The sequence below is a fragment of the Ctenopharyngodon idella genome, chromosome 1 (genome assembly GCF_019924925.1).
Source record: "Ctenopharyngodon idella isolate HZGC_01 chromosome 1, HZGC01, whole genome shotgun sequence".
Classification (NCBI taxonomy): Eukaryota; Metazoa; Chordata; class Actinopteri; order Cypriniformes; family Xenocyprididae; genus Ctenopharyngodon; species Ctenopharyngodon idella.
Window position 1 is genome coordinate 43,210,620 of NC_067220.1, and position 19,476 is coordinate 43,230,095.

General features: G+C 35.1%; 1 protein-coding gene across 1 annotated transcript in view; it reads left to right on the top strand.

Moving 5' to 3' along the window:
- LOC127519302 (putative adhesion G protein-coupled receptor E4P) overlaps positions 1-19,194 on the top strand; it is a 98,944-nt gene extending 79,750 nt beyond the window's left edge. Inside the window, exons 8-17 of the mRNA XM_051906951.1 lie at positions 15,161-15,347; positions 15,510-15,629; positions 15,999-16,180; positions 16,279-16,440; positions 16,516-16,722; positions 16,800-17,032; positions 17,116-17,182; positions 17,273-17,364; positions 17,447-17,609; positions 17,807-19,194. Of these exons, the coding sequence (XP_051762911.1) occupies positions 15,161-15,347; positions 15,510-15,629; positions 15,999-16,180; positions 16,279-16,440; positions 16,516-16,722; positions 16,800-17,032; positions 17,116-17,182; positions 17,273-17,364; positions 17,447-17,609; positions 17,807-17,884 (1,491 nt within the window). The 3' untranslated portion in view covers positions 17,885-19,194. The remainder of the gene's footprint in view (positions 1-15,160; positions 15,348-15,509; positions 15,630-15,998; positions 16,181-16,278; positions 16,441-16,515; positions 16,723-16,799; positions 17,033-17,115; positions 17,183-17,272; positions 17,365-17,446; positions 17,610-17,806) is intronic.
- Positions 19,195-19,476: the final 282 nt, after the last annotated feature.

A 19,476-nucleotide genomic window follows, 5' to 3' on the forward strand; every position in this document is an offset into this window, starting at 1 on the left:
AAGACAATTACAGACAAACTTCAGGTCATCTGCTGTGTGAGATTATCCTGTTATGTCCATTTGTGAGGACTATGACAGTTTTGTGCAAAGGAGTGGTTAGAAATCTGCTTAGGGAACTTTTTCATCCTCAAGCAAAACTTTCACATGCAAAATTTCACAGAGTAATGATAAATGTGACCTTATTTTTTTAATGATGATACAATTATTTAATGGTGATGGATAATGATGACGCAATCTTGAAGCATCTGCAACAGTGCAAAACTCATCCAGTGAGCTTGTGCTGAACTCTGGCATTTTGAGCAGTGATTTCTAGTGGATTTCTAAAGATCTAAAAAATCGGAGTTGTAGCAAATTAGCTCAAAAGGTAAATATGTATATTTAATATTAACTTGTTATAATTAATTATAAATATTATTATCAAATAATAGAATTAACTTGATGTAGCTGAATTAATATTACAATCAATTAATCTGTTTGTCCAGCGAACACTCAGTATTCATCTCAGTATTGATTTGTGGCCACAGGAAAATAACTCCTTCTTAGCATGTAACTGTGATCGCATTGTTAAAGTGACGTTAATTCACAAGCAAGGACCAGAATCAAACTCCCATGAATGTGCATGAAGGTTTTAACTAAATCAAGAACACATGACTAATCTAAACATACACACAATCACGCATACATGAAATGAAAAGTTAAAGGGTTAGTTCACCCAAAAATGAAAATAATGTCATTTATTACTCACCCTCATGTCGTTCTACACCCGTAAGGCCTTCGTTCATCTTCAGAATACAAATTAAGATATTTTGATTAAATCCGATGGCTCAGTGAGGCCTGCATTCACAGCAATGGTACTTCCTCTCTTAAGATCCATAAAGGTACTAAAAACATATTTAAAACAGTTCATGTGAGTTCAGTAGTTCTACCTTAATATTATAAAGTGACGAGAATATTTTTTGTTCACCAAAAAAAAACAAAATAATGTTTTTTTTTTAACAATATAGTGATGGGCTGATTTCAAAACACTGCTTCAGAGCTTTACGAATCGAATCAGTGATTCGGAGCGCCAAAATCACGTGTTTAGCCGTTTGATAGGAGATCCGAATCACTGATTCGATTCGTAAAGCTCCAAAGGGTATATTATGCCTATTGGGCCTATGGGTTTCTCCTTATTTGTATGTTTTAGTTAAAATTATGATATAATTTCAACATGTCCTCCAGCCAATACGCCCATATAGGTAATTTGTCCTTTCCCTGAAATACGACCCATAGGAGCATTTGCTAAAGTTGCGCCCCTATCAACAACAGGACACTTTCATTTTAATGCATTGGACCCTTTTATCTACACCATATTTCGGTTTTCGCGTAGCTCAATTGGTAGAGCATTGCAATATGCAATCATGTGATCATGCGATTATGGGTTTGATCCCAGGAAATGCATGTGCTCATAAAGTGTATGTGCACTGTTTTGCATTTGTTGGGAGAGGGGGTTTGCTGGTTTATTTATTAAATAAAATAAATAATTGTGTGTCTGGACCAGTGTGTAATCGGTACTTTTCATGATTGGTTTATTCGCGGCAGCCATAATTGTAAATGCAAATTTAAGGATGTGTGGTGGATTTTCAATCAGGCTTATTTAAAGTATACAGGGCTGTGATATACAATTTTGGATGCACTGAAATCAAGATTCCAGTTTTCTCTTGGAAATTTAAGAGTTCAGAATTTAACGCTAATCATATTTACAAAAGGCTACAAACACTCTACGTTTACATGGAGACCTTTTGGAGATCATTCTGATTGATGAATCTGAACATACTGTTTACAAGAACTAAATAAAGTGATCGGGTTGAGGTGCATGATAATATGCCAAAAGCTTTGAATTGGAATTTATCTTTTGATGTGCTCGCTGTTTGAATACTGATTAGTTTCCCACTGTTGGCACTAACCATCCTTCTACCATTGCTTCTTTTCTTTGTTTTAAAAAGCAGACTTGAAATGTATCTATTATGGGTCCTAATTAGAAGATAATGAGCACACAAAGCTTTGTGCTGTGCTGCTTATATTTATCGAGCAGTAGAAACACCCCCTCCCTCACCCAAAACAATGCATCTGCAAATAAGTCTGAAGCAAGGACTGGTGGGACAACATTGTCCTGCAGCACTTGACAGGTGATATGTGGAAGCGGAATTTTAGAATGACACGAGAGTCATTTATGACACTTCAACAACAACAGTTTGTTCCATGCGTCATACATCATTAAACCATTTCTACATCATTGCTCATGAGCAGAACAGTTTCAGTTTTCAAACTGATCAAGAGTTTAGTTTACGGCCTGGTATCACAGACATGGAGCTATTGATGTGCTCAGAAGTGTTATATTGGACAGCTGGAAAAGTCACTGAATTTGCCTCACACATTCTTATTTTGATGTTTTCTCAGAGCGACTCACTGCTGGACCTGTTGGATTCGGTGTGTGTGATCGTGGGGCTGGTGTTCTTCAGTTTGGCCCTGTTGACCTTTGCCCTTTGTCAGTGGAGTCCTGGAGTGAATAACGTGGCTCGAATCAACCTCTGCATCAGTCTTCTGCTGGCTCACCTTCTGTTCCTGCTCACACAGCAGTTCCTGAGCCTCATACACCCCCTGCAGGTGAGAATGATGAAGGAGCCCTACAGCTCAGCACAGCCTCTCTGAGAATCATTATAACCATCTCTCATATTCTCCAGGTGTTGTGTGCCGTGATATCAGGTGTGCTGCACTTCCTCTTTCTCTCTGGCTTTGTGTGGATGTTCATTGAAGCTGTGCTGCTCTTCACCTGTGTGAAGAACCTATCACAGATCAGCTCCAAAAAGAGGAAGGTGCTTAGCACTGGATTCCTGTGTGTGATTGGATATACGGTTGCTCTGGTTGTGGTGGCCGTGTCTGTTGGGCTGGTTCCTGGAGGCTACGGCAGTGAACAGTGAGTTTTTTTTTCTTCTACTTTTTGGATCAGATGAAATAAAGATTTTAGTTTATGACTGACAACTCACAGGTCTTTTGGAACAGTGCTGCTCTCTGATAATTTTTATTCCGTTTGTATCAAAACCACCAGAAGATTAAAATGTATTTGTAATTTTTTACACTTTTTTAGTAGTATTTCAACAATCAGCAACTGAAATCATTTTTCGGACTGATTAATTCAGTTTTGATATTGTATTTTCCTCTAAACAGCTGCTGGATTAAAATGGATAAAGGATTTTTCTGGAGTTTTCTGGGTCCTGTTTGTGTCATACTAGCAGTAAGTTCCAGTCAAGTCAAGTCACCTTTATTTATATAACGCTTTTTACAATGCAGATTGTGTCAAAGCAGCTTTACAGTGATAACTGGTATATAATTTTGGCTGCACAGCAGCTCTTAAAGAAAATGGTGTCATTGTCCATCTTAAGTAAATTCAGTATTGATTCATTCCATTATAAGAATCAATAGTTATTAATTTAGTCAATTTATCTATATCAGTACTGGAGTAAACAGTGATGTCATCATCCAGCTCAGTTCAGTTCGCATACAATGGTGTCGATGCAGGCAGATCTTGTTGAATATCAAATGTCAAGTGTCCCCAACTAAGCAAGCCAAAGGCTCTAGTTACAGACATTTTTCACATGGGCTGTTGAAGTCAAGAAACCTAATGTGATATATTTTTTCTTTTTTCTGCAGTTGAACATAATTCTCTTCATCAACATCTTCATCAGTCTGAGCTCAACTCTCAAAAATCTGAACGCTGAAGTTTCACAGATGAAACAAACCAAGTAATATCCATTGTTTATTGCTCTACTTCAAAAGAACATAACAACATATAGACAATAAAGACACATTAACTCTCTCCTTTTTTTCCTTTCTGCAGGACTATGGTATTTAAAACACTGGCTCAGTTTGTGATTCTTGGTTGCTCCTGGATTCCGGGTTTCTTCACTAATGACAGTAAGGTTCTGGAGATCATCTTCCTGATCTTGAACTCCCAGCAGGGAACCTTCGTCTTCCTGGTCTATTGTGTCCTCAATAAAGAGGTCAGACATCACTCAATTTACTACTATATTCCACACTGAAGTAACATGTTTAGACTGCAATAGGAAAAAGGCAAGCTGACCATAAACTAATTAACAGAGGTTTAGATGTTGATGATTTATTGTTTCATTTGAAGTCACCAATATTGAGATCAGTGTTTGCTTTAGCTGTACTCTTGACCCTTGACTTTTTAACATTAGTTTATCGTTGGTTGCTGTAACCATGTTTTTAAGACACATTTGTTTTGATAAAAAAAAGCCAAGAGAAAATGTGATTAGGTGTTGCTGGTTATGTTTTGATTATGACAATCATCATGTAACACTTCACTGAACTCTTCCAGTGTCTAATCCCTTATCAAAAGTGTGTTATATTACTACTACACCTTAATTTTACATTACCATCACAGTGACACTACAGCAAAAGATCAAGCAATGCTGAGTTATCAGTTATGAAGGTTTTTTAAACATCATTCACAAAAAAAAGCTTTGAACTACTGTGCAATTTAGACACACAGAGACATTAGGAATCAGCGTATGAATCTCAACAATGATGACAAGAAATAAAAAAAAAGATACACATATCAATTCTGAACATCACAAATCACGCTACTAAAAGTTTTGTACTATTTTTAAAATCCTTCAGGTCAGGATTGAAGTAACATGGTCAGGTCAATGATTATAAATTTAAATGCCCAAATTCCTCTGATCACATTTTACTTCAGCTTCTTTTTTGCCATAAAAAATGTATTTTAAAGACACAATTACAACAGCCAGAAAAAAAATAATATTCAAAAGTCGAGGGTCAGGAGCCCAACTAAAGCAAATACTGATCTCCATAATGGTGACTTCAAACAAAACAATAAATCACCAACATCTAAACCTCTGTTAATTCTCAATAGCTTGCATCCCATATCTTGTATGACAGAAATCAAGTCAATCTGGTTAGTAATAAGTGAAGCTGGTAATGCTGTTAGTGGAGTTGTTTGGATCTTGAGAGATTTAATGCCTTTTATCTTCAGTTGATTTCATCTAAGGCTGTGGCTGAAATCAGTTGTAGTTCTTGTGTTTCTCTTTCCTTCAGAAATTCAGCTTGTTGTCATCAGCTGTCTTCAATAATGCTCAATCATCACAATTATATTTATGTATATTTGTGGACATCTCAGGTTAAACTTCATGACATTTACCTTTATTTAAGGAAGGAGGTCTGTTTTTTTCAGTGGTCTGAATTTATATTTTTAAGGAAATTTGGCAGTTTTATATATATATATATATATATATATATATATATATATAAAAGTATAATTATTGTTGAATTTTACTGAATTTTCTCTGTAAATATACATTTATTTCCCAATTTTGAAAAAAAAAAAAAAAAAAGTACCTGTTTTTTTTTATAGACATCTCATGCTAACATTATCATTTTCTCCATAAAAATACTAATTAAATAAATAAAACAATTCAAAATAGCAAAACTATTCAAATTTTAACTGTCAAAAATTCTAACTTTCTCAGCTTTCTCAAGCCTTTTTGTCCTCAGCAATTAGTTCAGTCATTTTATGATCCCGCCCCATATGGAAACTGTTTCACTCTCTGCAGAGACAGTATAAGAAAGAAAAGCAAAGCATCATTTACTTCTCAATGCAACTCCTATCTCATTCTTGTTCAGGTCTGGCAGCAGTACAGGAGGTGCTTCAGATGTCTTTGCTGTGGACTCAAACCCAACAACAAAAGTGTCCAGAAAAAATGTTGAGGACTACAGCATCCATATTCAGGAAATGAATGAAGTGCCATTATCATACAGTTTAATTAGCAATTAGCCTAATGTCATACTGGTCTTATTTTATATCTATTTGATGTAAAACTTTTAACTTTCTTTACTATTAGTTTCTTGGTGGAGGGATTGTTGTCTCATTCTTTTAGACCTGTGTGTGATTTATTTTACTCGGGACCCCTAAAGTGATTTGTGTTTCCTTTATTTCACTGTAGTACGTTAGTTAACTTTAAGAATATTTAGTGTGATGAAGACAGTGAATGTAATTTTTTGCATATTGAAATTAATCAGTTAATAATGTATTTGTATCCTTTCATTTTATTTTTCTTCAACTTTAATGAGTTTCTATTAAATATATAAAACAAAGAGTAGAATAATACTTTTTACAACATATGTTTCACCATATATCTTCATATGCTCTACTGGCCACTTCAGAGATTATATGTTCATAATTATGATGATTATATTATCATATAATTAAAGTTTTAATCATAGACGTGTTCAATATCCACAAGATATTATTCACATTGCTGAATATCACAGAATGCAAATATAGTTTATTTAGTTTACAGGTATGAATATATATATGTTTAGAAACAGCTTTACATACTTTGACAAGCATAGTTAAAGAGTAACTGAGGAATGATATATTCTTAATATTAATTTCACCACATTGAGACCCTGTAAATGTTTTTATGCACACACAAAAAATAAACCTACAAATATACAATGAGATTTGAGTGACCATGAGCTCATTTAATATAAATTATATAAATTAACAAATGTCCAATCAAACAAGCACATTTACAATGTTAATTGCAGAACCTCTTATAATGACCCACATGGTGTGTAAACACATACATTTACCTTGCTTTTTCTAATGCCAAAATGACTGTATTCTGTAATGCTAACTATTACAATTTCAAGCTATTTTTCATACAATTTTCCTGTTTGAGAGATAAACTTCTGCAGATATTAAGGTTTGGCAGTGCCTTTGGCTGCAGTGTGAGTTAAGATGATCTTAAGAGTCTGATCTGAAACTTTCCCTTTCTTTGATAATTTTTCATTCCTTATTAACTGCAGGCCTTGTCCAGAATCCAAGTTGCAGGTCTTTCATTTCTAATGTATGGGCAAGCTGGAAAATCAAGAAAATCTGTTAAAAACGCAGCCCTCAGCCCTGACTGTGATAATATTGCTGGTTATTCGAAAATAGTGAGAGATTATTGCATGTATTGCATCATCATTTACTTGCATTCTTTGGAACAAATTCATATTTTTACAGAAAACAATTTGATCAAGGTCAGGCGTTCTGAATCTTCCTCCTGCAGTCTTTTTGGTGAGTTTCAGGCCAGACCAGACCTGAAAAACTATAATTATCAATCATAAACAAGTCTTTTCTCAAATAATAGGGATGATTTTGAGCATTCTCCTTAGCTACATCAGCAACAAATAAAACTAAATCCTTAAATATTAGCTCAAATAACATCAGGCATTCATCTACTCCTTGGTGGATTTGCATCTTTGATGCAAGATGTAAAGTAGCGGGCAGATCTGTGTTTATCTCGTCACAGCAGAATGGAAAAAAAGAGATAAGGTGTTTCTCCAAACCATGGTGAAAATCAGCAGGGTTCAAAGGTTTCACGCTCCAGAATGCATGAAAGTAATACATACAACTGTTCACTTTGAATAAGGGAAATTCACACTCAAATCATAAACAGTTCAAATAATATACAAGATCACAACTAGGATCATAGGCGAACTTAGACTTTGGCCTTTTAAAACCTGACCAAGTATTTGCTGCAAACAAGATTTTACAATATAGTAACAATAGGTTCCTATGAAACTATTCACACTGGGCACAAATTTTTGACATTTGACTTCTTTTAATGAAGAGCAGCTTTTGGAGAAACTTATAAAAGTCTAGTTCAGACAAAGTGAATGTGCCAAGTTGTTAGACGTGACCTTTGTATTCATGTTGGTTTCATACATATGAAAGCATCTTGGCATGTGTTCTGTCTTTGTGTCTGAATTTGAATATGAATTTGAATTTGAGCAGGAGGAGATAACAGAATGAGTTTTCTCAGGTAGTTGAGCAGATAAATGTCATTTACACTTCTGACTCTCAAATATTTACGTGTCTTCACCCGAAGATCATTTAAAGATAAACTCATATCAGGTAAGACACTCTTGAAATACTTCATATATCAGATAAGAATAAAGTGCTTTAGTGTCACTATCAATCTCGCAGTTGTTTAGTGTTTATTAGCTGTTAGTGTATCATGTTTCGAGTAATTTAGGCTACATGTTGTGCAGAGGAAATCCTCAGCTGCAGATCATCTAATCTCTGATATTCATCATGATGAGGAATCAGCTTTTCAAAACAACTATATTGTATCATATGTACTCAACTGTGATTTATGTGTTATATTGAGTAATCCAGTTTGTATTCTTAATTTCAAAGGACTGTTTAATGTTGCAAGGGTTAGAGACAGACATGGAGTCAAACTCAAATTGATGGATAGAACAGACATCAGTATTCAAATGAAAACTAAATCACTTTTTTAACACTTGGCACAGTTTTCAGTCTGTGTTGAATATCTCTGGAGGAACTAACAGGAACACAGCTAGAATGAACTGCTCTCCTCGTCACTGTCTTTAGTTTCACTTAGGATTATGGATGCAAAGGGGCAGAAAATTTCCAGTAAATTTTCTAGAAACTTTACCATGGGAAGTTAAGTTGGGGAATTTTGAAAATATTACAAATTAGACACTTAATGAGAATTTACAGGAATTAAAGGGGATTAAGTGGATATTTGGGGTAATTTATACAAACTTTATCATATACAAACAAAAACATTTTCTTTGGCCATAAGCAGACATGCATGCAAACTAATACAAATTTTAAAAATAACATTTTTAACTAGTTTTGGGATTCTATTGAGGTAAATAGACTTCATACACTTTATGACCTTGGGATCAGTTGGATAAAGGACTGAAGAAGTGAAATTAGTGGATAAAGGCTAGCAGCAAGTTTGCAAGTTACGTAGCTTTAAAAAGTTATTTAAAAAAGAATAGCTCCCAAACATTTGAATACACTATAGTGTATATAAATTTTATTTTAAAGGATTAGTTAACTTTAAAATGAAAATTTGGCATGCACTCTACTTCAGCATGGCGGCGTGGGTATATCGTTCCCCATAGCGGTAAACGCAGAGTTGAAGTTCCCTTTCGAAAGGGAATGTCTCAGGTTACGTATGTAACCATGGTTTCCTGAGAACAGGGAACGAGACTCTGCGTTGCCCTGCCATGCTTCGGGCTGCCTGCTGAACAGTCCCTCAAGATGAGTAGGTGTCGACTGCTTCCTCAGGCGCTCCCTTTATACTCCGGGTTCGCGCTATGATGACGTCATAGGCTGTCGCCGGCCAATAGGATTGGAGTGGTGTGATTCTTTGGCATTCGGACACCTGTCACGAGTGACGGTTCCCCATAGCGGTAAACGCAGAGTCTCGTTCCCTGTTCTCAGGGAACCATGGTTACATACATAACCTGAGACGTTTTCATTGGTCAGTTTACTATCGGATATCTTTATTGGCTACCAATATGCCGGTCAAACGTTTCAATATTAATTCAACATTAATTCAGGCGTACTCAGTAACAGAATGTGATTTTACATGTAGCGAAGTAGATTACTTAGCTTAATTTGTACTTAAGTACAAGTAAAATTACAGATTTAAAAATGAACTAAAAAATGTACAAAAACCTGAAAAAACTACTTACAGTTACGTGAGTAGTTGTAATTCATTACTTCCACCTCTGTAGAGTTCATAGGGCTGTTATGATCGGCCAGATTCAGAGGAACATCTGATGGAACATATATATATATATATATATATATATATATATATATATACATACATTTATTTTTGGCTCAAAAACAACCCAACATATTCACACACAAATTCAAGATAATTTACAAATATGTGGCAATTTGCAAATGCAGGAAATGTAAAATCTTTTTAAAATTTGCGACCACATTTTGCATTTGGGAATAACATCTTGTGAATATCAGTTAGGTTATGCATTTGGGAATTGTATTTTGTAAATATGTTTATATTGACACTATGACTTTATATTGGTGTTTATCTCTCTGCAGACCCCTGCTACAACTACACTGTGCTGAACGATACATGGAGGTCCATCAATAATACATATTCCTTCCCCATGTGCGACACCTCTGTCACCTGGAGCGGCTGGTATCGTCTCTTCATTAACAACATGAATGCTCAGATCCCAGACATGTGTGTTGCTCAGTATATCTGTGGCACTGTTGTACCAATGTGGCTACGTGGTGGACACCCAACAGTTGAGGATGGAATCATCAGCCGAGAAGTCTGTGGTCACTTGAACAATTACTGCTGCTATTACGGGTCTTATCCCGTTAAAGTCAAAGCCTGTCCAGACAATTATTATGTCTATGAGCTGGTTAGACCACCTATCTGCAATTCAGCATACTGTGCAGGTAATTATATTCACATGAGCTTTTTCTGCACATTCATGATGTTTGTGTCTCCATGTCTGTGTCTATATTTAAAGATGAAGAATTGAGCTGATTTCATGTGTTCTGATTGTTTAATGCCATTTTCTTCAGTTCACAGAGTATGAAATTGGTCAGGTAGACATTGTATGCACACTGTAAAACGTTGTCCTGTGAATTTATAGTAAAATACTGGCAAAAAATTTGCCAGTAATTTACTGTTAATTTTACAGTTCTTTACCATAATCTACATTACAGTATGTTGCCATGCACTCAATTAAAACTCAAGTCAACTAATTTCATTTGCAGAAATCGACTGCCGTAAATTGGCTGTCTTCCATTTAAATTCATAAGATAATATTTATAACTATATGACCATATTATGCACTTGAACTTATTTCATTTGAGTCCACTAAAAATAATTTTACTAAAGTAAAAATAACCAAATTAAACAAAATAATTAAAACTCAAAGCATCAAGTTAGTGATGGGCGATTTCATAACACTGCTTCATAAAGCTTCGAAACCTTTACAAATCTTTTGTTTCGAAACAGTGGTTCGGAGCATGTTTCAAACTGCCAAAGTCACGTGATTTCAGTAAATAAGGCTTCGTTACGTCATAACTGTTTCAAAACGTTTCGGAATTTCAATGGTTTGCCACTGAGGGCGATCTCTCTGAACCCATGAATCATAAGGATTTACTAAGATTTGCCCCCAAGCGGTGAACCATTGAACAAGTGTCTATGGTTTTTACCTGATCTCTGATCAGTTTTATACATTTGTAGACGTTTCAATTACATATTAGTATAAAGAATAATAGTAGTTAATAGTCTTTTATTGGTCTGTTTAGCTGAGCCATACATGGAACAAACAAAACAAGAACTGAATATTTATAAAATATCAAATAATTATATATTACACAGACACTTGATATCATTGGATTTTAATATTATTAGATGATGAGTTAATTGCATTTGATAGATTTTACTTCCAATAAAATATTTGCAATGTGTTTGTAAAAGGTGTTTTTATTCATGTTTGGTCTGAATTTTTACTTCATTTATACTGTTCTGACCAGCAGGCATCACCAGCGCATGGTGTTTCGAATGCTTCGAAACAGTGAATAATTTTGCGAAGCAATTGATTCAAATGATTCAAAGCTTCGTTTCTCCCATCACTACGTAAAGTCAGCTTAAATCTCTTGCAGATAACTGCTAGCTAACAACAGCACGTGCAATTAAAATTAGCTAAGAGACTGTCACTGCATCATCAACTACACAGTTACTGCCTTTAAATAAAGCAACATGCAGCATAACATCAGTGTTTCTTAGCTCATCAGTGACTGAAGCACAGGCTCTACTCTTCAGCACAATGGTGACCCACAAAACTCAGACAACAGAAACCCTTTAAGTTGCTTCTTTATCAGCAATATTGCAGGTATTTATGGAAAACATTTCTGCATTGATAAAGCAGATCAACATGTCAGCTTTAATAGACAAACGACTATGAAAGTGGTTTAAACAACCACTTTTTGTCGTAGTGCAGTGTTAAATTAACACCCCTCAGGGTACATATGTGTCCACACTACAGGCTGTTAAATGTAACACTGAAGCAGTTTTAAAGTTAATGAGATAATTAAGTGATGATTGAGTGATGATTGACCATTATTGAAGACACCTGATGTTAATAAGCAAAATCACTGAAGGAAAGAGAAACAACAAGCACAGAAAAAAGAGATTGCATTGTTTCAGTTCCTTTACACATGGTCACTTCTACAACATCTACCAGTCCCACTTCTGCAGGTGAATGTGTTGCTGAACAGGAATGTGGCTTTCAAAAGAAGCTCCTCCTAGTAATTGTTTTCATTAATAACGCATAATTCAGCATTTCAGCATTCTGATTTAACATCTATTTCCATCTGCTTTTGTTTCAGTTCCTTTACCACCGGTCACTTCCACAACATCTACAAGTCATACTTCTACAGGTCAGTGTAATGCTGGACTTCGTTTCATTCAAGTCTGTTTTGTTGGCAATTTCAGTCTCATTAATGTTATTTAGAGACAGTCACTAACACGTATTCACACAATCTGAGTTTGATTTGATGTTTCTCTTGATGTTACATATAATATTACACTCTCCTTACCTAAATGAATGCAGTGAAATTGTGTGCTTTGCCTGCTTTCAATGGCAAAGTTATAAAGATATGACATTGGGAATAAGAGAGTCTCATGATCATCAGTATTAAGAATTTTTAAAAGTACACTATGTAACTTCCCAGATAGCAAGAAACCATTGAAACAATGTTAAATCAATGTTAATGTGTCAATGTTAACTGCACTAAATCAACATCACTTTTGCACCTGCAATTGATGTTGAAAAAATGTTGAAATTTCATCCAAAAATCAATGGTAATGGCATTGAATCAATGTTACATGTGATGTTGGTTCAACATCATGCTTACACTCTCAGAAAATGAAACACAACTACAACTGACTTAAAGCTACACAGCCTGAAATCAACTTAAGATAAAAGAAGTCAATCAGTCTCTCAATATCTCATCAGAAGTTCTTTTTGAGAATTAGCAGAGTTTATGTTTTATTGAAAATATTGTCACCATTATGATTATCAGTGTTTCCTTTAGTTGGGCAGTTTGACTCTTGGCTTTTTATGTGAGTTTGTGGTATTTGTAACAGTGTTTACCAAAAAAACATATAATTTGTTGCAAAAGAAACCAGAAACAATGATGATAATGATATAGTTTCAGCATCATAAAGTAATATTTCCTGCATGGAGAAAAAGTGGTTATTTGTTATTCATAGATTTTATTCACCAACAATACTTTCTTTCAACAGATCAGACATTGTGAATTTTTAAAATCATTATATGTTTTTTTTTTTAGACACACATTAAAGAATCAGCATATTAATCTTAACAATCGTGACATGCTTCATGCTGCAATTCATGCTGGGAGAGCATGAGTTTTATACTGTGGTGGCTCTCAGCATGTCACCATTGTTGAGATTCATATGCTGATTCTTGATGTCTATGTCTGTGTCTGTCTAAAAAATAATGTATTTTAAAAATCAAAAATCAGAATGTCTGATCTGTGGAATAAATAACGACTTTAATGAATTACTCTACTTTATAACGCTGAAAACTACATCACCTGATCATGTTTGTTATTGGCTTTTTTCAATGCATTGTGTTCTAGTAAACACTGTTACAAAAACCACAAACTCACATACAATGCCAAGAGTTAAACTGCCCAACTAAATGAAACACTAGTCACCATAATGGTGACCAAACATTTTCAATAAAAGGGATTTTAAAAGGAATTTCATTCTGAAAGAAATTTAAATAAGACTTTTCTCATTCCAGATCTGATTATCACACTGATGGAAGACTGCAGGGTAAGTTGTTGCAGGGTACATTTCTGAAACAACAGCTCAATAATGCAAAATAATGTGTACTGTTTTGTATTTTTGTCAGCGTTGTTGGTTATTTGCACATAGATACATAATATGCTGAACTCTTTATTGTTTCTTTTGCACTGATAAAAATTCAAGTGTGAAATTACAATATATTCCAGGTTAATAATTGCATTTCTTTCTCAGTAATTCTACAGTAGGACTTCTCTTGTATCTAACTGCACTCTCAGAAATTTATTGAAGAAATCTACAGTACTTTACTACTGTTACTTTTGTCAAGTTTTTTTTACAGTGCATATATATTATGAAGGCACCCAGCATGCAGTGTGGCATAAATAGATTGTGCTGTAGAGTTTCTTGTTTGTTTTATCTGTGCTGCTGAACCTTTTTTTTTTTTTTTTTTTGGTTCAATTTTAGCAGTTTGTGTTCTTTATTTAGTTCGTAATGTTCAGAATTTATCTTTTTTATTATTATTATTATTATTATTATTATTATTATTATTATTTGTTGAGTGTCACCATTGTTGTGATTTGTATGTCAAGCATTGATGTCTGTGCATCAGGTGATAAGAAAAGATATCACACCTTTCAAAGATAAATCTTAGCAGCTGCTTCACAAATGTGAATTATCCATCCATGAACAATTTTGAATTTGAAACAAGTTATTGGTAAAAGTTTATGCTGAAATAACACTAAAAAACACTTTTGATTAACTTATAATTAGCCAATTAGCTTATTTTATATTCTATCTTGTCATTGTTTTAACAAATGTTTTCATTTATCACACTTCTGACTTGACTAGATCAGAAATTTGAATATGAATATACAAGGTCCAAGATCCCAATCAAATGCAACACTGATCACCATTGTAGTGACTTTAAAAAAATTACAGTAGTAAACATTTATAATTTCTTACAGTGGCATGATTAAAGACAACTTTATAATGTGAATTCACTGTTGAATCATAGTAATTCATGAGAAAATGACCCAGCATACATTAAATTCACCAAATATTTCTGACTACATTAATTTATTGTAAAATAATACTCTTTAATCCTGTAAATTCCTGGCAGTTTTTACAGTGTACTTTGTAGGAGAATACAAACAACTTTTATTTGACTTAAACATTTAAAGAAAGACATAAAATCATCAAATACTCCACAGTGCACACAGGTTCAGTTTTCAGTTTTATTTGTAAAGCTCAATTGTGATTTCAGAGTCAGACCACAGGACGATGTGTAGAAAATCTTCTTGACCGGATAGAGAACATTACAACTAATGTGCTCCCATTGACCGTAAGACAAAAATGACAAAATAATCATTATTCCGTAAAAATGCTTTCTTTTGTTTCAACGTTTACAAATATTCCTATTTATATGATCACTAAAATAGGATGTGAAAACTATTTTGGATATGGTCCTCAACGCTTCAGAGAAGGTTTTAGAGTCATCATCAGCTGACCCAAATAAACTGGTGTCAGACGGAAACCGTGTGTTAAAAGCCAGCGAGAAGCTTGTGTCCATGTTGGTGATGCAGACAAACACAACTGCTAATGTCAGTTTCACTCTTGACAATGTGGGTAAGTGAAAACAGAACTGTGAATAAGCTGTGACATCACTGACTTAATGTGCTCAAGTCTAGAAGACATTTTCACTTTTTTAGATTATTTACTTTTTTTACTCTGTTACGGATTTATTCACATAGTTGTATTTTATTTTATTTTTTTTTTTTTTTTAATCAGAGGTAGAAGTCTTCATGGTTGGACCAAATGTCACCTTAGATAAAATTCCTCGACTTGACACGACAAATTCTTCTGTGGACATTGATCTCATTGGAATCGCCAGGAACAACAATGAAACAAGTACATTAAATGTCTTGATGTGATTTTATTTGAAGAAAGAGACATAAACACACTAAACCAGTGGTTCTCAACCACATTCCTGGAGGCCCACCAACACTGCACATTTTGCATGTCTCCTTTGTCTGACACACCCATTTTAGATCTTTGAGTCACTACTAATGAGCTGATAACCCTAAACAGGTGTGTTTAATTAAGGAGACATGCAAAATGTGCAGTGTTGGTGGGCCTCCAGGAATGTGGTTGAGAAACACTGCACTAAACCACATTTACTTAGGGTTTTTATTATTATTATTATTATTATTATCATTGTTTTTGTTTTACAGCATTGAATGGAAGTTTCTTTTTCTTTTTTCTGTTTCTGTCACACAGGATCAGCTGCTGTGACTTTCATGAGCTACAACTCAATGGAGAATCTACTGAAGCCCGACTTCTTCAACACATCAGATGACACGATTAAAACCATGATGTCCACTGTGATCTCAGCTACTCTTCACAAAACCACCAACACTAAACTCACCAAACCAGTCAACTTCACCCTCAAACACATCAGAGTGAGAGACTGAAATGTGTTTTTGTCCAACCTGACATCTGAAAACATCTAATATTCAGTCTTGTAATATTTTCTGCATGTTCTTTCTTCTTTCTGTAGGAGTTTGACCCCAGCGGTTCTCTGTCCTGTGTGTACTGGAATATCAGCGAGTGGATTGTAGATGGTTGTTCTGTTTTAAAGACCAACAGCAGCTACACTGTGTGTTCCTGTGTCCATCTGTCGACATTCGCTCTCATCATGCAAACCAGCAGACCACCAGAGGTACGAGAACATTTATACTGACCACTGAAGAACAGCACAGATTTGGCACTCATGTACTCTGACATGTTTTCTCAGAGCGACTCACTGCTGGATCTGTTGAATTTGGTGTGTGTGATCGTGGGGCTGGTGTTCTTCAGTTTGGCCCTGTTGACCTTTTCCCTTTGTCAGTGGAGTCCTGGAGTGAATAACGTGGCTCGAATCAACATCTGCATCAGTCTTCTGCTGGCTCACCTTCTGTTCCTGCTCACACAACAGTTCCTGAGCCTCATACGCCCCCTGCAGGTGAGAATGATGAAGGAGCCCTACAGCTCAGCACAGCCTCTCTGAGAATCATCATAACCGTCTCTCTTGGTCTCCAGATGTTGTGTGCTGTGATATCAGGTGTGCTGCAATTCCTCTTTCTCTCTGGCTTTGTGTGGATGTTCATTGAAGCTGTGCTGCTCTTCATCTGTGTGAAGAACCTATCACAGATCAGCTCCATAAATAGGGAGGTGCTTAGCAGTGCATTCCTGTGTGTGATTGGATATACGGTTGCTCTGGTTGTGGTGGCCATGTCTGCTGTGGTGGATCATAAAGGCTATGGAAGTGAAATGTGAGTTGAGTTTGAGAGACTCTTTGCTCAACATCTTCATCCATGTTTGTTCATTGCTTATTTTACTATCTTCCTCCAAACAGGTGCTGGATTAAAATTGATAAAGGCTTCATCTGGAGTTTTCTGGGACCTGTTTGCATGATACTAACAGTAAACACATTTCTCATTTAATTTTGCTCATGCCTTTGTATTAAATGGAAAACAATGCGATTAATTACTTTTTTTTTTTTTACTTTGCAGTCAAACACGATTCTCTTCATCAAAATCGTCATCATTCTGAACTCAACTCTCAGAAATCTCAATGCTGAAGTTTCACAGTTGAAACAAACCAAGTAACAAACATGATTTAATTGCTCTGTTAAAAAAGAACATGTAGTCAATAAAGACACATTAACTCTCTCTGTTTCTCTACAGGATTATGGTATTTAAAACTCTGGCTCAGTTTGTGGTTCTTGGTTGCTCCTGGATTCTGGGTTTCTTCACTAATGGCAGGAAGGAGCTGGAGATCCTCTTCCTGATCTTGAACTCCCAGCAGGGAACCTTCATCTTCCTGATCTATTGTGTCCTCAATAAGGAGGTCAGAAATTTTTCAATCCTACTCTATAAGTAAACCATTTCAGTGTCTCCAGAGACAGTAAAAGAAAGGAAATCATCAGAATTTACTTCTAAAAATGCAAATCTTATTATAAACAAATTCCACTATGGTTGATGAGTTTCAGAGGTTAAATTCATGTCATGAAGTCACTCAGCTCCTCTCGTCTCATTCTTGTACAGATCAGACAGCAGTACAGGAAGTTCTTCAGATGTCTTTGCTGTGGACTCAAAAAAACACAGAGGACTAAAGCATCATGATCGGGAAATAAAATGTACTGCTGAAGTGATTTTATATGACAGAATCAATGTTTTTGGATGTTAATTGTCATAGTCACCGCTCCTTTCTGCAAATGATAGAAAAACATGTTATACGAGTGTCTAATTTTATGGCTGTTAATACTATTGATGTGAAGCTCATAAACTGTTTTATTTAGTCTCTTTTAAACACACAGGATTTTCTCATTAGAGGGTGAAAAGCATATTTTTACAGATTCCTCAAAATAATCAAACTTAAACATTTTACAAGTAAATTGTCACACACTCACACCACCAAAGACTCTGGGTGTGTCTCAATCAGCTCCCTAGCTCCCGAGCTTGTGAATCAGTATATCGTGTACACGAATTCAGGCACTGGTAAGGACAGTAAAGGAGGCTGGCTCACTACACATTGGGACACTTATGACTCGATTTCTGGCGATGTGACAACATCCTCATTGTACAACATTACTACTGGTATTTATGAACAAAAGCAGAGCCGATATCTTTCTGACATTACTTGTAATGTTATTTTAGTACATTATGATAAATACTATGCTTGTTACATATACGTGCAACATTTCAGCCGTAAATAAATTATAAATGTTAGCTAAATTATGTTCATTACCTGTCAAGCGATGTATGTTTGTGCTGAAATATAATAAAATAACGGTTTGTATTTTTAAAAACATCTATTTTTAAGTTTAGTTTTGGGCTTCAGAACTTCCGTTAAGGGAGCATTGTGAGCATCGATGCTCCCTGTTTTTTTCACGGTGCATTGTGGGACTTTTTAGGGAGCAAACGTTTCAGTGCCCTGGAAGGATTCTGCGATTGAGACAGCCCTTAAAATGGCCGACTCCCTGATCAGTGCCCTGCCTACTGAGCTAGGGAGCTGATTGAGACACACCCTCTGTTTGTTTTCGTTCACTGTTTCTCCTTGCCTTGTTTGTCATCATGGTCACTGATTTGATTTCATGTCATTGTGTTCAGGTGTGCTAGTGTCATTATCCCCTCTGTTTAAGTTCAGCTCAGTTTGTTTGTCTTTGACGGATTTCGTCAATGTTAATGTTGTGTTGAAACTGTCTATTAGTGTTGGATCTAACCTTGTGGATTAAATAAGCCTGTTATATCTCATCTCCTTCGTCATGTCTTTGTATCTTACAACACAACACGTGACATAAATGTTGGCAAATTAAAAAAAAAAAAAAAAAAAAAAAACTCCTGAAAACTGTAAAGGGAGCTTAGAAAGCTGACTGTTTCTTCTGTAAGGACTCATTTTACAGTATATTACTTTAAACATGTATATGCCTCATGAAAAATTTATTTTTAGGATGGAGGACCACAGATTTTATGGTTTTGTGATATACATTTAGAAATAAACTATAAAAAATAACTCAATGAATAGCTAGTGTCTTATTCAAAGTGAATCTGTATTGTCATTTGGCTTAAATTTTGTATTAAAACACACAAATGACTAGTTTGCATTTTGCTTTTGTTCAGGTCCCATTCAGGTTTTCCTATATTATTTTAATGAAATTTTCTTACAAAATATGTTAATAAATGAATAAACATTAATATAATAATAGTATTTTAAA